Source organism: Falco peregrinus, chromosome 2 (assembly GCF_023634155.1).
Source record: "Falco peregrinus isolate bFalPer1 chromosome 2, bFalPer1.pri, whole genome shotgun sequence".
Taxonomy (NCBI): Eukaryota; Metazoa; Chordata; class Aves; order Falconiformes; family Falconidae; genus Falco; species Falco peregrinus.
In genome coordinates this window covers 19649938-19666528 of record NC_073722.1, presented here as the reverse complement: position 1 = coordinate 19666528, position 16591 = coordinate 19649938, and the positions used below count along the sequence as shown (strand labels likewise).

Here is a 16591-nt window from a genome sequence, read left to right as displayed (position 1 = left end):
CTGCTACAAATGCCAGGACTATGAAAGATGAGGCAAATCAGCAAACAAAATTTTACCCCATACTGCAAAAGGAGGCAGATGCTCTGATGCTCTTATGAGATCTAATGCACTGTTATCTGCCCTGAGGGTTTATTCTAACCACACAGCAGCTGGAGCACAGGTTTGGGACCTGTGCTTCTCTCCTTTCTTTTAGAATTTATATCTGCAAGAAAACAGTTGACAAAGATGAAGGGGCAATATACCTACCAAGTACCCATACCATGATCAGCATTTCTGTCCAGGTGAACTGGGTAGTCTTCACCCTAAAGATCTGCTTAGGGTAATCAGTAACAGTGACATTTGGTAGCGTTGTTATACCTTCAAATCTGTCTGAAGCATTGAACACCAGCAGGCCTAGGAAAATAATGAAGGATGCTGCATGTGCCACAAATTTCATAAATGGGCTTCGAAGAATTCTTCCAAGCTGCAAAGGCAGAATTGAAAGCAGTCACTCAGTTTTCTCAAAGAAACAAACTATCTCATCAGGCATTCCAGAAGCATAAATGGGCACTGAAGAACTCAAGACGCTCTGAAATCTCTTTTTAAAGGATGCTCTTCCAAGTGCACTGAACTGTGATGCTCTACCATTTCAGACAGAAGTCTCCCAAAGGCAGCCTCATGGAGTACGTTGTCCTGTTAGTGAGTGTTCATGTTATTCCATAAACTCTAGGTGGCAATGTTTGAGGGAAAACACCCTAAGGAGCTACAAATGTACAATGGCAGTGACCAGAAAGAGTTCGATCTACTGCTCACAGATACCAATGGGGGGTGGAAACAAGCCCATGGAAAATAAACAAATAACATCTCCAAGTAGCAAAAGACTTTCCCTACCAACAAGTGTGTACTATTAGCTTATCTACGACTTTAGGCCTAGGGAAAATCACAGACTTATCTTCTCATCTTTAGCTACTGTATTCCATCCACGGAATAGATGTTCAGAGCTGTTAAGTGCTAAACAAATAACCTGTGCTCACTAAAAATAACAACCGTTCCATCACAAAAGACTAAGAAGGATAAGAACAGCAACATTACTATTTTCAAATAAACTCCACTGATTTAATTCACACCTGTACTTGGCAGAAGGACAAAACAGCAGCAGGGGCAGTCTGTCCGCACCACAGAAGGGGGCCAGCTGCCTCCAGAAGACCACAGTGGAAACAGCAATGGGCCCGGCACTCATTACGCATACGAAAAAGAAGAGTCTGCGATCCCATCAGTACTATCCTTACCCTGCAAGCCAGCGTCAGAAGTGCCAAGCTATAAACCCACTCCTCTGAGGGCAATACTGCCAGTACCCTTTATTTAGGCAGTGAAGGTTTCATGCGGCCAGTGCTGTTGCAACTCCCCACCCCGTACTCAAGACATGCAGGTATCAGTGAGGCTGCACCACATGCAGCAATTTGTGCATTGGCTCAAGCACAGAGATCCCTTAACAATGCTCTTTGGAGACCTCTTGGGGGTAATGCACATGTAGGGGTACTTGTCCTTCCCAGCCTGCTCCCCTCTGGGAGGAGCAGTACCTTTGGAATTCACCTTTCTGTGGCCTGAGCGGGACAACACTTGTGCCATCTCTGTACAAGGCGTGACAAGGTAGATGCTACACAGACCTCTTTGTCTTCGCTGCTGCACACCTCTTAAGGCCAAAGGTCTCCTGTCTCCTTCAGTACAACAGAACAATATACTGCTCTGCCATGAAGCCCAACCGTTAGCTTTCTTATTTCAAGGAATGGTTTTCCTCAGATGGGTCAGCTACTACGAACTAAGCGGACCAGCACAAGCTAAAGAGCATTTACTACCTGTGCAAATGATCTCGAGTTCCCTTCCTGCTCCCAACCTTTAGAAAGTATTTTGAAATTACAATATCAAACAACTGATCTGAATGTACAGTACTTTATTTGACATGAGCACTAGGAAACATGTCAGGTGTTTCTGGTACTGGGAATTAAAGCTCAAGGACAAATGTCACTTTCGTATCGGACACTAGCTAAAATGCATTTCTATGATACGGAGCTGTGAGTAAGGAATATCTTTACTACAGATATTAATGGAAAGTGATATTTCAGAGAATAACAACAGGAACACTTACACTACTTTCATAAAGGTTTATCTTTAAGGTAAATAAGTATTTAACCCAGAGAAAATACCAGGTTCCCTTGAAATAGGCAGGAGATGAGCAAAATCTTGTCCTTTTTAAGGTGAACTACAGCAGCAAAATGTAAGTGAATGAAACTCACATTTCTTTGCTGTACACTTGTTAAGGAAATAAAATTGAGAGACCATACTCAGCACAGAAGTAAATTTACTTTGATTTTTTTCAAAAGCTAATGTAACAGAAATCTTCCTTCTTCTGTTTTACCAAAGACTATTCAACATGCTTCATTCGCAGACAATTCACACACTACAGACAATAAAGATTTCAAAGAAACTGTGGTTATTTTAATTGTGAGATCATCAGGAAAGCTGGAAGCACACATATACTTTCACATAATTTTGAAGAGGTAAGAGTTTACAGTTGTCCTCTCTTAGGAATGTATCGTAACACATGGTTGGAATACTGTGTTTAATTTAATTTCTGCTCTATGGTCCACCTGGTAAAACAGAACTCCTAGGGCAGGAATAACAAATACTTTACTTAAGATTAAGTTCTGCATCAGTGAAGTCAACAGATGTTCTGCTAATGGTTTATATGGGAACGGCATCAGATGCCATCAGAGGAGACCTAATACACAATCTGAGCGGTGAATTTCAAAAAATCCATGTTACTAACACAAATACAATTATATAGCTGAGATTGTGAGATGAGCACAATCTATGGAAATTTTAAAAAGAAAAAAAGCTCTCAGAGAAGGTATTTTTTTTCTTTCTTTAAACTTAACAACAGTTTATTTGCATGCTTCATCACTGTGATCCCCTCTTTACAGTGCAAATAAAACAAACAGTATCTTTTGGCTCAAGACTACAGATTACTAAAAATACCATTAATTAGTTAAAATTTGGAAGCAGCAGCATTAGAGATACAATATTGCATTTTGAATGCCAGAAATGGAAAACCAGCTCCCAGAATACTATAAGATATGTAATTTATAAAATTCAGTACCCTGCTACATGGCGCAATCCAATAACCAATGGCTAGAAATGGAAGGCCCAATGCCACAACCAGCACAACGAGACACTTGATAGCTATGGTCTGCTCCCGTAATCCTGAGAGATTTTCATACCAGATAGTCAGTAGCTGTTGCTGACAGTTTGGATGGGCCACAAACTGTAAAGAAAAAGAAAGAAAACCAAGACATATTATAATTTATAAGAAGAGTTATATAACTGCTACATACCTGATCACCTGAAATATCTGGTGTTAAGTGAGAGCTTAAGTATCATGTTTTTTCTCCTTTCTTTTAAAATAAAAGTTAATAAAGAAGAAACTACTGAGCTGATTTAAAGCAGCACTTTGGGGACAAAGCTGCACACGTGGGCAGCCATTGCTGTTAGAAGTCTTTTATGCATTATTAGAACAGCTTCACATACCTGACTGGATCTTTTCAGAGCTGAACCTCAGTCCTAACTTCCAACAATTTCTCAGCAAATCAAGCTGATTCAAGGCACGTGCAGAATTTTTGTGGAGACTGAAAATTCTGGTCTGACCATAATCCACCGTGAGCCTCTCCCCTTCCTGCATATGCTCTTCACAAACTTCCTCAATGCCATTTGATTTGGTTCGTTGACAAAAGCTCCAAATACCTCCTTAACCATCTATACATTTTCAGTCTAAATCTTACTGAGGCAAGAAATAAATGAAGCAAAAGTAGAGCACAGAATTTTAAACCTCACCAGGACACACAGAGATGAATATTGAAAGGGCTTCCTGTCTCTCACTACTACCATCAATGGTGCTAGCTATCACCTCTACTTAGAGGTACTTGGGATTTGAAAAATAATCAGGAGCAACTTACTACAAATACATTTTCATGCTTTGTGGAAAATAAAATTTAGCATTCAGTAATACAAGAAAATGCCATTTTGAGAACCAGATGAAAAGATGATCTTATGGTTTTGCCGATGCTCTAAAGACTCTGTAACAGACTGTATTTTATTGTACAGTTTTGTATTTTCTCCAAGTTCATGCATTTGATACTATCTCAGCTGAAAAATATTAAATTCTCAAATTTGACAGTTCTCAAAAATAACTTTTCCTTTTTCACTTTTTCAAAATTTTAAAGGACCCTGAACATACAGATTGTTATCACTAGAGTCTTATGCTATTCTTTGAATTTTAATTAGTTGTTAGCAGCTTAACAACACACTGCAGGAGGCTCAAATAACATCTGAGCTATATGCTTTAACTAAAAATATAAATATTTCACTGTTTTCTGAGCAAGCCAGTTTTATTTTTAATGAATTATTTTATGAGATGTTTCTTTTATCTTTGCTGGTTAGTTTACATTAATGTTTATCAATATTAAGTATTGCTCATTTCTATAGCAGAAGGACTAAAAGGTGCCAAACATAACAGAGATAACCACAAGGCCAGATGTGCACAAATATCTGAATAAATATAGCCTCTGATAAAATGACCAAAAGCTGACATATTTAGGCACTTAAAACAAGAATATCCTGATTGTCAGTAGTCTAAACATACACAGCTACAACTGAATTTCAGTTCGCTGAATGTCAGGCCACCTTTGTAACATTGAGCCCTACATCCACGTTTTGGTATGTAATTTTCTCATGGAAAAAACTCAGACATGGACACATGAAAGATAATTTTCAAATATACTTACTCTCTTTTGATCTAACTCTGATGCCCACTGAAGTCAATGGTAATATTTCAACTGACCTTAACTAAGCAAAGCCGAGACATCATCAGGGGCTTTTGTAAACAACTGCTTCAAAACAGGGAGGGAAGAAGCCAGACAAACATCAAGACAAAGAAACAGGGTATCAAGTGAATTTTTTGGGATGTAGTCATGAAGAGACAATGAAACAAGTAGAAAAGCAGGCTTAGGATTAACACTCAGATTCTCCTCAGTTATTACAACACAAACTTGCTCTCCTGAGCCTTCTGCATAAGTTCTGTTCCTTCCTAGCTTCCACAAATTCTTTCTTAAGTGTCCCAAAATTGAAAGGGAGCAGAGATTGACTTGTTACAATAGTAAACCGGCACATATTAAGGATCTAGTAGCCATAAAAACCCACAAATAAACAAACAACGCCAACTTCCATCTTTCTCCTATGCAGCAAATAACATGCAAACACTATTTTCCTAGCTTCAGTAAGATTTCAGTATGATCACAGGGAAAGGGAACTGATGCTCAAATTAATTACGGAATGATGAAACAAGCTGCTGCCAACAACTGCATTTGTATAGATATGCTTTAAGTTTTATTTTACTAAAATCACTTTTGGTTGAGTTTGTTGAAAAGTGAGCATATATTGCTCTATTTTTAAAGCACTGCTGTATTTCTTTAGGATGAAGTAACGTGGGCAGAGGAAACTGCAGCCACTCCATCAGGATCATGTCATGTAACCTGAAGTGTGTAGCCCATGTTGGGTGCTGCTACTAAAGAAACATAAGGAATGGGAGGGAAAAAGAATTCTATAGCTCCCAGCTCCCTATGTTCTTTGCCCATATATTTACACTTCTGGTTAAGTCAATTTCTAAACTTTTATCATACTCATCACTATTACTGTTATACAATATCCTGTGAGCATGTGGGATATCAGTTAAGCACAAGGGTAAACAGCCTAGTTACCACAGCGATTTAAAGAAATCTGGTAATATACTTTCACACTGGTTGAGAACAACTAGTAAATCAGAGTAAAGAATGCTAGGCGGTTTCACAAAAAAGATTTCAAAATAATTCTGATAATCCATGTTGGCTTAAGAGTGAGATTTGATCCAAGTTGCTTATACTTAAAAAAAAAATAAAATACTGTAAACCTTGGATATCCATTTTATTATTCTTTGTACTCTGTTGAGATCATAATGTACCATATGCATTCTTGTTTGCCAGGTCTTGCCTGCAAAACTCCATTTATATTCCAAATCTCATTAAAAAGTGCATACAGTAGTACAATAGGGCAGACTTTTTTTTTTTTTAAATATCAAATTAAATCATTGGCAATGAAAACAGGGAACCTTAAAACCCTCAAGAGGAAGAATCTGAAGCTGTTGCATGAACTTTAAAAAGGGAAGCATTCTTCATAATTTAATCTACTTTGCTCTAAAACTGAAGTCCCAAAATATTTTGGTGTGCGATTCATTAACCAGTTAGATTATGTATCAATGCAGTTTGTTCCTACAGTGGAATGGCCAACAGAAATAAATAGAAAGATTTAAAAAAATTTCTAAGAAATTAATGTCAACCTGAACCACCACAGAATCATTTAGGTTGGAAAAGACCTTTGAGATCATGAAGTTCATATGAACCCAGGACTACCAAAGTTAACCCAGGACTAAACCATGTTCCTGAGCACTGCAGCTACATGGTTTTTTTAAGCACTTCCAGGGATGGTGATTCCACCACCTCCCTGGGCAGCCTGTTCCACTGCTGGACAACCCTTTTGGTGAAGAATTTTTTCCTAATATCCAATCTAAACCTCCCCTGGTGCAACTTTAGGCCATTTCCTCTTGTTCTGTTGCTAGTTACCTGGGAGAAGAGACTATGGTTATATTTTTATTAGGCTGTCACCTTTGAAGCTTATGCACCATAAAAAATGCCAGCCTGACCCATTTGAAAAAAGGAGACTGTTTTTTTTTGTGTGTTTGGGCATTCTGAAACATGCCCCAAGCCTCTTCTTTTGCCAAGATAAATTTCATTCTCAACTCAGGACATCAAAGGACAAATCCCACAGCAGATTAACTGTGGCCAAAGACAGGAAAATAAATAATTATTTCAAATTACAAAGACATTTTTAAAAAGCAGGCTTGAAACTGTAGGGAAGAGGAGAGAGAAGAAACACCCACATCACTCCTACTACCAGAGGGAATAGGAAGAAACAGCAAAGGAGCTTTAAGGGAGCTCGCCTAGGGCTATGAATCAGCCCAAAGGCCCTCTTGCATCTCCTCCAGAGCTATGTGCTGGTTTATTCCTCCTCGTCTATCAACATTTTGATCTGACACTAAGAGATCTGCTTGTGCTATAATTTTCCCCAAAAAAGGGAGGAGTTAGTGAATAAGATGCCAATGGTTATGGCAAGTTCTTCTCTGGCAGTAAGTCTAAGGGCTCTTGAGAAGATCTTAGCAACTTATTTAACTGTTGGCCACTGCACAATATGCACCATTTCCAAGCGCTCAGAGCAACTTGTGTCACTTCTCTCATCCACAAAAACTCTGAAATTCATCCTTCTCTTCAGCTCTGCTGAAATACTTAACTCTATGATTACACTGCTTTTATTTTCAGCCACCTCTTCTATGTTCCCCCCGCCCTGTCTATCTGTCTCCCTCCGTCCCAGCTTCATCTCCTCCAAGAACAGCAGGTTCACATCATATTTACCTACCAATCACCTCATCCTACAACCCTGTTCCTTCTGCATTCCTCTTATCTCATCCTACTTTAGACACAGTTTCTTACTTTTCATTACATATGTAGATCTTATTATCATATTTATTTAATATTTGAGGATCTAATTCAAACCCCAGGGACATGCACGAGTACAGCATCTGGTCACCAAGAAAATCCCAATTTTAATTTAGCTGCTTTTCTGGGCATAATTGACTGTAACACTTCAGATGTATTCAGTTTTGTGACCAAGAACCAAGTCATCAGTATGTAAATATTTTTCTGTATGACTAAGAGCGATTATTATGTTATTTATTCCTAACATCCTAATGACTGAGTTTAGATGTAGCAGGAACAGATCCTGGCACACTCTAATACACAAACATACAACATACAAAGAGATTTTTGAATCTTCTTTTTTGTCTACTGATTCAAAACTTCAGTGTTTGAAAATTAAATCCTGTGATTTTACTTAAACTCTTAATGATTTCACTTGGAAATTCCATTCTGATTTTTATCTCTGCAAGAACTGCAGAACTTGGCCCAATGTCGCTTCTCTGAAATTTTGTTGACCATCTAAAGACAGAGTTAAGGTACAATATTAAAAGCGTGACATCAGTAGCAATTCAGCATACAGAGCAAGGCTACTTTTCTAACTAGTTTTTCTTGGTTTCTTAATTCCCTTAATCCTTCACTATTGGGGCTGCAGTTTCAGTATGAACTTTAACTTCAAAATCATATCCAGCTTACAAGATGGGCTACTTTAATGCAGTGCCTAGGGTATTAAGTGCAAGAGTTTCATTACTAATAGAATTTAAAACTCCATTTCCCTAGCAGTAAACTTCTAAGCACATTTGCTCACTTGTCATATGCTTTTTCCTGTCCCTCCTCCCTCTGAAAAGGGCATACAGCTCATTAACCATTTCATGGATCTGCTGTTCTGTTTGGCTGTACTGCTGGCAACGTTAGCTGACCTTAAAGTAGCTGACGCAGAAATGTAGCTAGAAATACTGAAAGCTAAGAAACGTAAGCCACATCCTTGTTTGTTTCCTACAGTTACAGGGTTGAAAGCATCCCATGTGGAGTTCCCACATCTGAATCTGTGCTACAGTCAGAATATTGCTATAATCTGCCACAGCTGTAACAGACTCAACCCCAGCATCAAGGGATCACCATGGCAGAGACATTTCCTGGCTCAATCCCTGTCATGCCCTTTGTAATGCCCATTTAGAGGGAACAGCACATGTAGAAATATGGTAACAACTCTGCACCATCTATTTATTTCCCTCCACCAAGATCACTAGTGTTGTAGGTTCTGAACTGTATTTGTCACAAATTGGAGCCAAAACCTTGGTTTATCTACAAATAATTAATCTCCGGCAAGAGAAGAAAACAAGTTTGCTAAATGAATTGTCTTTTTTTGTACTACGTAGATTTCTGTTATTCTTAACAGATGTGTGGCCCTTTGCTTAGCAATTAATTTCATCAGTGACAGCAACCTCATAGAATACCAGTGTCTTCAGAAAGAAAGCTGAGACTCAGGTCTCAGGAAAGGTTTGGTACACTTTAAAATGCAAGAGCACAAAGAATTCATATGTTATTTAGATATAACAACATGTTTATGCACCTTGATTCTTTTCCATTATTTTTAATTAATTTAATACTTGCACATATTTACCTGGAATTCTGGTAATCAATATGCATTTATCTGCTGTAGACCAGTTCTATATTGGAAATGATGAATTGCTCTTTGGGATATGCATTTACAATTTTTGTTAACCATCTTCTGGGGACATAATAAGCACCAGTATTTCCCAGCTGTTTGTGGCAGGTTGCTTACAATTCATTTTATGTGGCAGATTGGCTCCACAGGTGGCCACAGAATAGTGTTATTTATTCTGAAAGACACAAGGCTTCTCGTAGAGATGATGAAACTATAATGGCTGTTAAGAATGGAAATGATGCTAACCATGTAAATAGGTAGCTGTAAATAATAGAGGCATTGCTGTATTCCTTGAGCCCTCTCACAGTAGGACACAGTATTAACTATTTTCTGTGCCAGGGTAGTGGGATCTTGAAGAGAACACTATAACTATATATTGAAAACTGTTAAATGGATATGCATTGTGTCAAATGTGTGGTACACAGCTCCATTTTTTAACACATACCATTCATTCACAAAATAACTATTCATTAAAAATTATTTTGAGAGGCATCAACTGAAAACACATCGCACTTCACAAAACACTGATAGATACAGGTGCAAAGATAAAGAAATGAACTGATTAACTAGCCACAAATATATTCCATAATTTTTTGGCACTGAATTTTAAAATATTTTTTAAAGGAACACACAGAGTAAATCATGTAGAATTTCTCACTGAAACCCACACAGTTGCAGATTGGCTGTTTGATTTACTGTCATATTTTAAAATAAATTAAAAAATAACATACTTAGTGACAGCTTAGATGTTCTCTTTTTCCCTTTTCAAAGTAGTAAAAGGAAGACCTTTCTTTCCAAAGAAAACCCACCAAAAAAACAACCAAAACCAACAATCAAACAAAAAACCCCCTGTGTGTTGATAGGAACACTAGTAGAAAGCTGCAAGACTTACTTTCCAGAATTTACTTGCCCAATTAATTTAGTTAAGGTAGAAAGCAAAGATGATAAAAAGAAATAATGAACAGACCAGATCTTTTCAGTGGCTGAACCCAAAACTTTCACCAACACAGCCTTCTCTTTGGATTAGATATTACCACACAGACCAGCAGAAAGATACATTCTCACTCTCACTGAGTGAAAATCTGGCTCCAATGAAATGTCTTCTTTTGGATTAATCACAGGAAGGGTCTGACCAACTGTGTATAACCTTGCTAGCACAGCTGATTTACGTCATTAAAACCTCCTGCCAATTCTCAGCTGTGGAAAGTAGATTAAACTCCTCCACTGTAGTCCCCTTCTGCCAGCTTCTGCCTTGTGAAAATCTTGATTACACACACTATGTCTCCGTAAAGCATCCGATCACTGGTTCATAGAGACAACACTGTGTTCCTATTACACCGTCTGAAAGCACTGGCTATGTGCAGTTACCTTTTTGACTTCATACTTAATGGCCAGCTTCACGCGGCTCAGTGATGCTCTGTGCCTCTGCGCTTCAACTGGCTCAGAGTTTAAATCCCCGTTCAGAATGGCCTCCACTTCTTCTGAGTCTCGGCAGAGATCAAGAACACCAACCACAAAATCCTTGCACTGCATAGACAGCTTGCGATAGTCATTCTGGAACAGAAGGAAAAAGATGGCTCATGATGAACACACTTGAAGTCAACAGTAAGGAAAAAAGGACCTATACAAGTTCCTAAAAATTAATAGTGTTTGAGGGGGGGCTGGAACTAGATGACCTTTAAGGTCCCTTACAACCCAAACCATTCTATGATTCTATGCTTAGGAGCACATCAGACATTTAAGAATTTTTGTATAGCGGAACCATTTCTTCTCTGACACAAGGTAGCCACTTGAATAGAAGATGATGACAACTGTTTGAGAGCAAGGGAGCATTAATAATAGTGTGATGAAAATAATCCAGATGGGCAGCAAGGGGAAGCTGAATGGACAAATAAGAATTGCACAGACAAACTGGGACCAAAATTCTTTAAATACTAACCTCACCTTTGCAAAAACTTTGCAGACAATTAATGAAATAATTCTTACAGGGTTGCCTCCCAGGCTACAATTATGTTTCTACTCTTTCTACACTGCTAAAATGGCTGCTTACTCTTTAATATATACCATAGTCATTTCCCCCCTCTGCTTCTCACTTATCCTTGGAACCACTTTACACCCAACAGTGCATCCAGTGGGTTACAAAGTAACTGCACAGAATTACTGTGGCATCAACTTGGACACCAGTGTTGTGGGAAAAAATACCCCAAATTTCCTGTACAGGCAACACAGAAACCAGCTTCTTCAAAGGACAGCTAAAAGATACTAGGCTCCTGACTCATTCTCCAAGAGGTGACCTTACCACTGACAACACAGCTGAACTACAGAGAGACATTTCTGAAAATCTCAAGCCTTTTATTTAAGAGCTCTGTCCATCTTTCCCTTCCTCTCTCCTTCACTTCTGTCTGTAAATGCCACAAACCATTCCTTTTCCAAAAATCATCTAATATAACTCCCTCTTGCTCTTACTCCATCAGCTTTCCCTTCCATTACTGCTGGAGTCAACAGCTCTGCCTGCGTTACCTTCTGAAAGTATATTTGTTTTCTGTTATTAAAAAAATCCTTCCTCCTCCTATCCAGCTTCTTTTCAGAACCTAATCTTTTAGCAAAGCACTTCTTTTTCTCCCTCACTAGTTCAATTTCGGTGCAGTATCACTGGCCATTTCCAGACTTGTAGCTTGTTGACTACAGCTGTGAAATCTTACTGTGTCACACAGAAAAAACAACTACTTTCTACTCATCCTTGCTCTTTCTAGCTTTCCTCAGCCTCCTTCAACCATTCAGTGCTTTGGGACCATGTCCTGAGTTACGCCCATGTGCTGTGATACTTTCTGTGCAGCTACTATACTACTGCATCAAGGACGCAAGTGGTACTGCTTTTCACTAGGTTCATGACTTACATCTGGCATGCTGCTCACAAGTTTCACACTATTCATCCTTACAAGCAAGCTTATATCTGTCTTTGAGGTGATACCTTAAAACAACTCAGTTGCTCCTGTATGTTGACTTTGCAAAGATTTCCACCTATCTTTCTCTTCAAACAAAACATTTGTGGCTATGGTTCAGCATTTTAAGATCTCTCTGTAAAGCATGCACATGTAAAGCTCTGCACTGTTGCTCATGCTTGCCTTGTCTTCCACCACCTCTGTGACATTACCTATAAGCTCTTACCTGATACCCAGTTCAGTAGAAATCTTGGTCTCATTTATGTGTCCACGTCTTCTCAGCTAAATTTCTAGGACTTCTTTATCTGAGATGTAGCCTCTGATTTCCTCATATCAGGTTACAGTTGAAGGAGAAAACTTGACTGAACCTGCCAATTTTACCTTGTATCAAGTGTTTCAGTGCCCAACTGAAAATAGCATACCCTTCTTTTTAAATTACTCCACAGCTTTTCTTCATTCCACCCTGCCCCCCCCCCCAGTTCATCAAAAGACTAGTGTGAATCCTCTGCCTCTCCATTTTTGGATGTTTACTGTTCATTTTCATACACTGCCATTTTAAAAAAAATCACTTTTGGGGGGGTAACAGATTTTTTTCCTTTGTGGTTCCTGCCTTCTCAAAAATGATTCCTTACTGCTCCTGCCCTCATATTTTTCTCATTCGGTCTAACATTTTTTCCTGAAACCTTCAGTTTTTCCCCCTTGCCTAAGTAACTTTTCCTTCCTTGTGCTGGTAGTTTTGTTAAATTTTCAACTTGGCATCTATAAAATGGGACAGAGAAACTAATGTGCTCCCAATAGTTTCAAATTATTTTGGGAAAATATGGGAAAAGAGGCTGCATAGGATAATTGCAGGAATCAGCTATCAATCCCACAGGTCAGACTCAGATATGAATCAAAATGAAACACTACTGGAGATAAACAAATACTACTAGGAATTGTGTTATTATGGAAGACTAACATTCCATAGAGACTTGGAAACAACCAGTCCTAGTCATAGACCTAAACAGGACTCAGCTATTTCCTTTGATCATAGAGGGCAAATTAATTCAGTTGTCAGTAAACCAACAGGATGTAAGGTTATTTTAGATTTGTTTTTGTTAACCAAGGAGAACAGTACAGAAGAGTCAACTATAAAAATAATACTGGGATACACGATTAAATTCAGTGAAAGGATAAGCAAGCATATGTATGACTAAGCCTTAGGACGTTTAAAAAGGCCAAGTCTCATAAGAAAGCTAGTCAAGGGAGTGAAACTTACTTATAATTATGCATGAAGGTCCAAAGGCTTTTAAGCAAAAGATGTGAAAGCGATCAGACATCAGTTCCTACAGAGATAAAAAACCTTGCAAAGGAAGACTCCAGAATGGTGGCTACAGCAGCAGTCTTAAAGCAAAGGGGAACAGTCTTTCCTCACAGTCTAGTTATAGAGGCCATGAACTACAAGCATAAACTGCTAGAAGTCAGGCTTGCAAAGGATATTAAGCAAACCATAAAGCTGTAAGACAATGTAAAAAGAAATGGGGACTTTCTTCAGTGAAGACAAAGCAAAGACTAAAGACATCTTGAGTAAATCCAAAAAGAATACCATGTCTTCAGTTCACTGAAGTCGTATGCTCTTAATACTGTTTATATTGTTTTCACAACAGAATTATCACGGATCTGTGCAAACTTGAACACTCTTCCTTAAATTTCCAATTTCAAGCAACAGTTACTTACACATTTCACTACAGCTAAAGAAAGGCAATTTACTGAGATGGCTGGGCAAAACCCACAATGATCGCCAGACAGAGCATAATATTAATTCAACAGGAATAAAACTGACAATCAATTTTTCTTTAACGCTATAAAGTAGCTGTAAATCCTCTGCAGCACATGGGAGGATATACTAACTTCACTGACTTCAGCAGTAGTACTATATAGCTAAAAGATAAACTACATTCTTTCTCACTTGAATGTGCAGGCACTTGTAACTTTACATGAAAAAAAAAGTCTTTGCTTTAGTATGATTTCTATCTATGCTCAAAGGTGACATCTCATTAAGGTTTCATGAAGTTTAGTTTAAATGCTTTTGTATTATTCGAGTGCTTTATGATATAAGACAACCCCAATTGTGTCCTTGCATGAGTGAACACAGATTGTCAAGTTGCAGGGAGTGTCTTCATTTAAGTCTTTTCTCATTACTCTAACTGTGCAGAAAGGGAAAGAGAAACAGTGGACCTCTAACAGGTAGGAAGTAACAATAGTTACTCTTGCTAAAGGTTCACTCCATTTTCTTTACCTATTAATTATTCTCTTTTTCTTTAAAATAACACAGAAATGTTACATTACTAAGAAGCTGCTTCTCTAACAACTTCCATATGAAAGTCAGGAAAATGCTATAAACCAAGTCTCACACATATGCAAGTACCCAAGTACAGCCTAGCATCAGGTTCATCAAACGTAAACATTCAAGTAAGTTTCTGTTATAGTCACACACACAGTTTAAAAGATCAATTAACATAGTTTTCTCAGTGCAAACTAAGCAAGAAGAATACATTTTCACTGGCAGTTACAATTGTGAAACATCGCCTACAAATGGCAAAGTGGCATAAAATCACTTTACTTTGGCAAAAGGGAGACGAATTGCGATTGCAGCAGTATCTCACTAAGACTGTTATTTCAATAGACTACAGATTGTTTCATTTTGCTGTTCTCTCACAAATGCAAACTCATTCCCACAAGTGTGTCAGAGCTTCTGACTCATCCTGGCAGAGAGTGCAAAGCTCCTGCCCTCAAAACTCACACTATATTAACTGACATCCCAAAAAAATACTCCCGTCCACTCTGTGAATGGCCCTGCTGGTTCCTGCTTTGCATGGACTACTTGCCTACTACACAACAGTTACCCACATTTTTACTGAAAAATTACCAGTGCTACATGCTTCTTGATAGGTGGATATATCACTTGCTTATGAAAGTTATGCTTATTGTCAGACAAGATTAAAGATACGATGGATTAAATTTTACTGTGTCAAATCTAAGGATTAAATTCAGGCTACATTATTTATAAATGCTATTACGAGAACTGAAAACGAGTATGTGCTATCTGACTCAGGCTTTGAATCTTACATTAGGAAAACTTGTCGGATTTCCCTCTTCAGGTGTTTACTTACTTATGGATTAGCAAATCAAATTTACATCCGTCTACTTGATCGCTTTACAAAATTAAACAGAGAAACACTACCCACATTGTAACCATGGGATGCAATTCTCAAACAGCCTTCTACCTCTAGGGTGTTGTGTGAATATCAAAAACCAGAATCTGTGGTCTTAGTCATCCACATACACCTCTGCTTACTCTTGAGAATATACAAATGAAGCCACCAGATCCCTCATCTCTTACGGGTCATAAACAAGGCTACCAGAACTCCCCATCTGGAGTATCCATGTTCAAAAAGCCCTGCTACATGCTGTGCAAGTTGCCAATTTGTTAATGTGAAGCTGATCTTCAGGGGAACGCTGAGTAAGGCACCAATAACCCTGCTTATATAGTGGGGTTCTTTGCGCATAGTACAGGGACTTGATCAACAAAGTGCTTCTTCAATTAATTCACAACCTAACTCAGCTGGTTTTACTAGCTATATCATCTTAAATGGTAACTCTCTCAAAAAAATAACTGGTTACACAGACATCTTTGTAACATCAAAAATACCAGCCTGTATTCTGCATTTCACAGATACTGTAGCTGACACTGGTACATAATGGACAACTGATGACGACTGGAATTGCAGAACTGTGTCTCACGAGCAGTAGTGGAGGACTCTGGCACACGTCAATGGCTGGATCTCAGCCTGCCCAACTTTGCATATTCTGTCCTCACTCATAACACTAAAGACTACCTTATGAGTTCATCTAGAATTTTTACAAAGAAAATATCGACCTGTATGCAAAGAATGAAGCATATCAATTAAAATCTTCAGCCGACTTCACACTTAAAATTTTGAACTATTCCAAAGAAAATGTACACTGAGCAATCACATGCAGTCAAACAAAACATATAGATCCATTTTCTATTATGAGCGTCACATTCCTGTAAGCACCACAGTTTGTGGCTATGCACAGTTGCCTAACTAGTTCACACACATTATATGCAACCATAGACTTATGTTGAGTATTATGTAATAAATGGCCATTTTGAGATCATGCATATAGTTTACATATATAACTGCAGGAACTGTATATGCAAATAAAGCACATAATTGCAGTAATGATTATGGATCTGGGCCCTGTCCTTTTAAAAGTTGGACCTCAACGTAAATCAAGCTTGAACACTCTGTTAGTTCAGCTGAGATAACACTATGTAAATTTACTTGGAACGGTGACAAATTCCGCTTTTAGGTGCACGTCCA

At 38.3% G+C, this 16591-nt stretch overlaps 1 protein-coding gene across 1 annotated transcript in view; it reads right to left on the bottom strand.

Annotated features, from left to right (window-relative positions):
• The window catches only part of TRPC3 (transient receptor potential cation channel subfamily C member 3), a 44772-nt gene that overhangs the window by 12400 nt on the left and 15781 nt on the right, over positions 1–16591 (bottom strand). Inside the window, 3 exon segments of the mRNA XM_055797466.1 lie at positions 247–463; positions 3137–3301; positions 10630–10815. Coding sequence (XP_055653441.1) covers positions 247–463; positions 3137–3301; positions 10630–10815 — 568 coding nt within the window.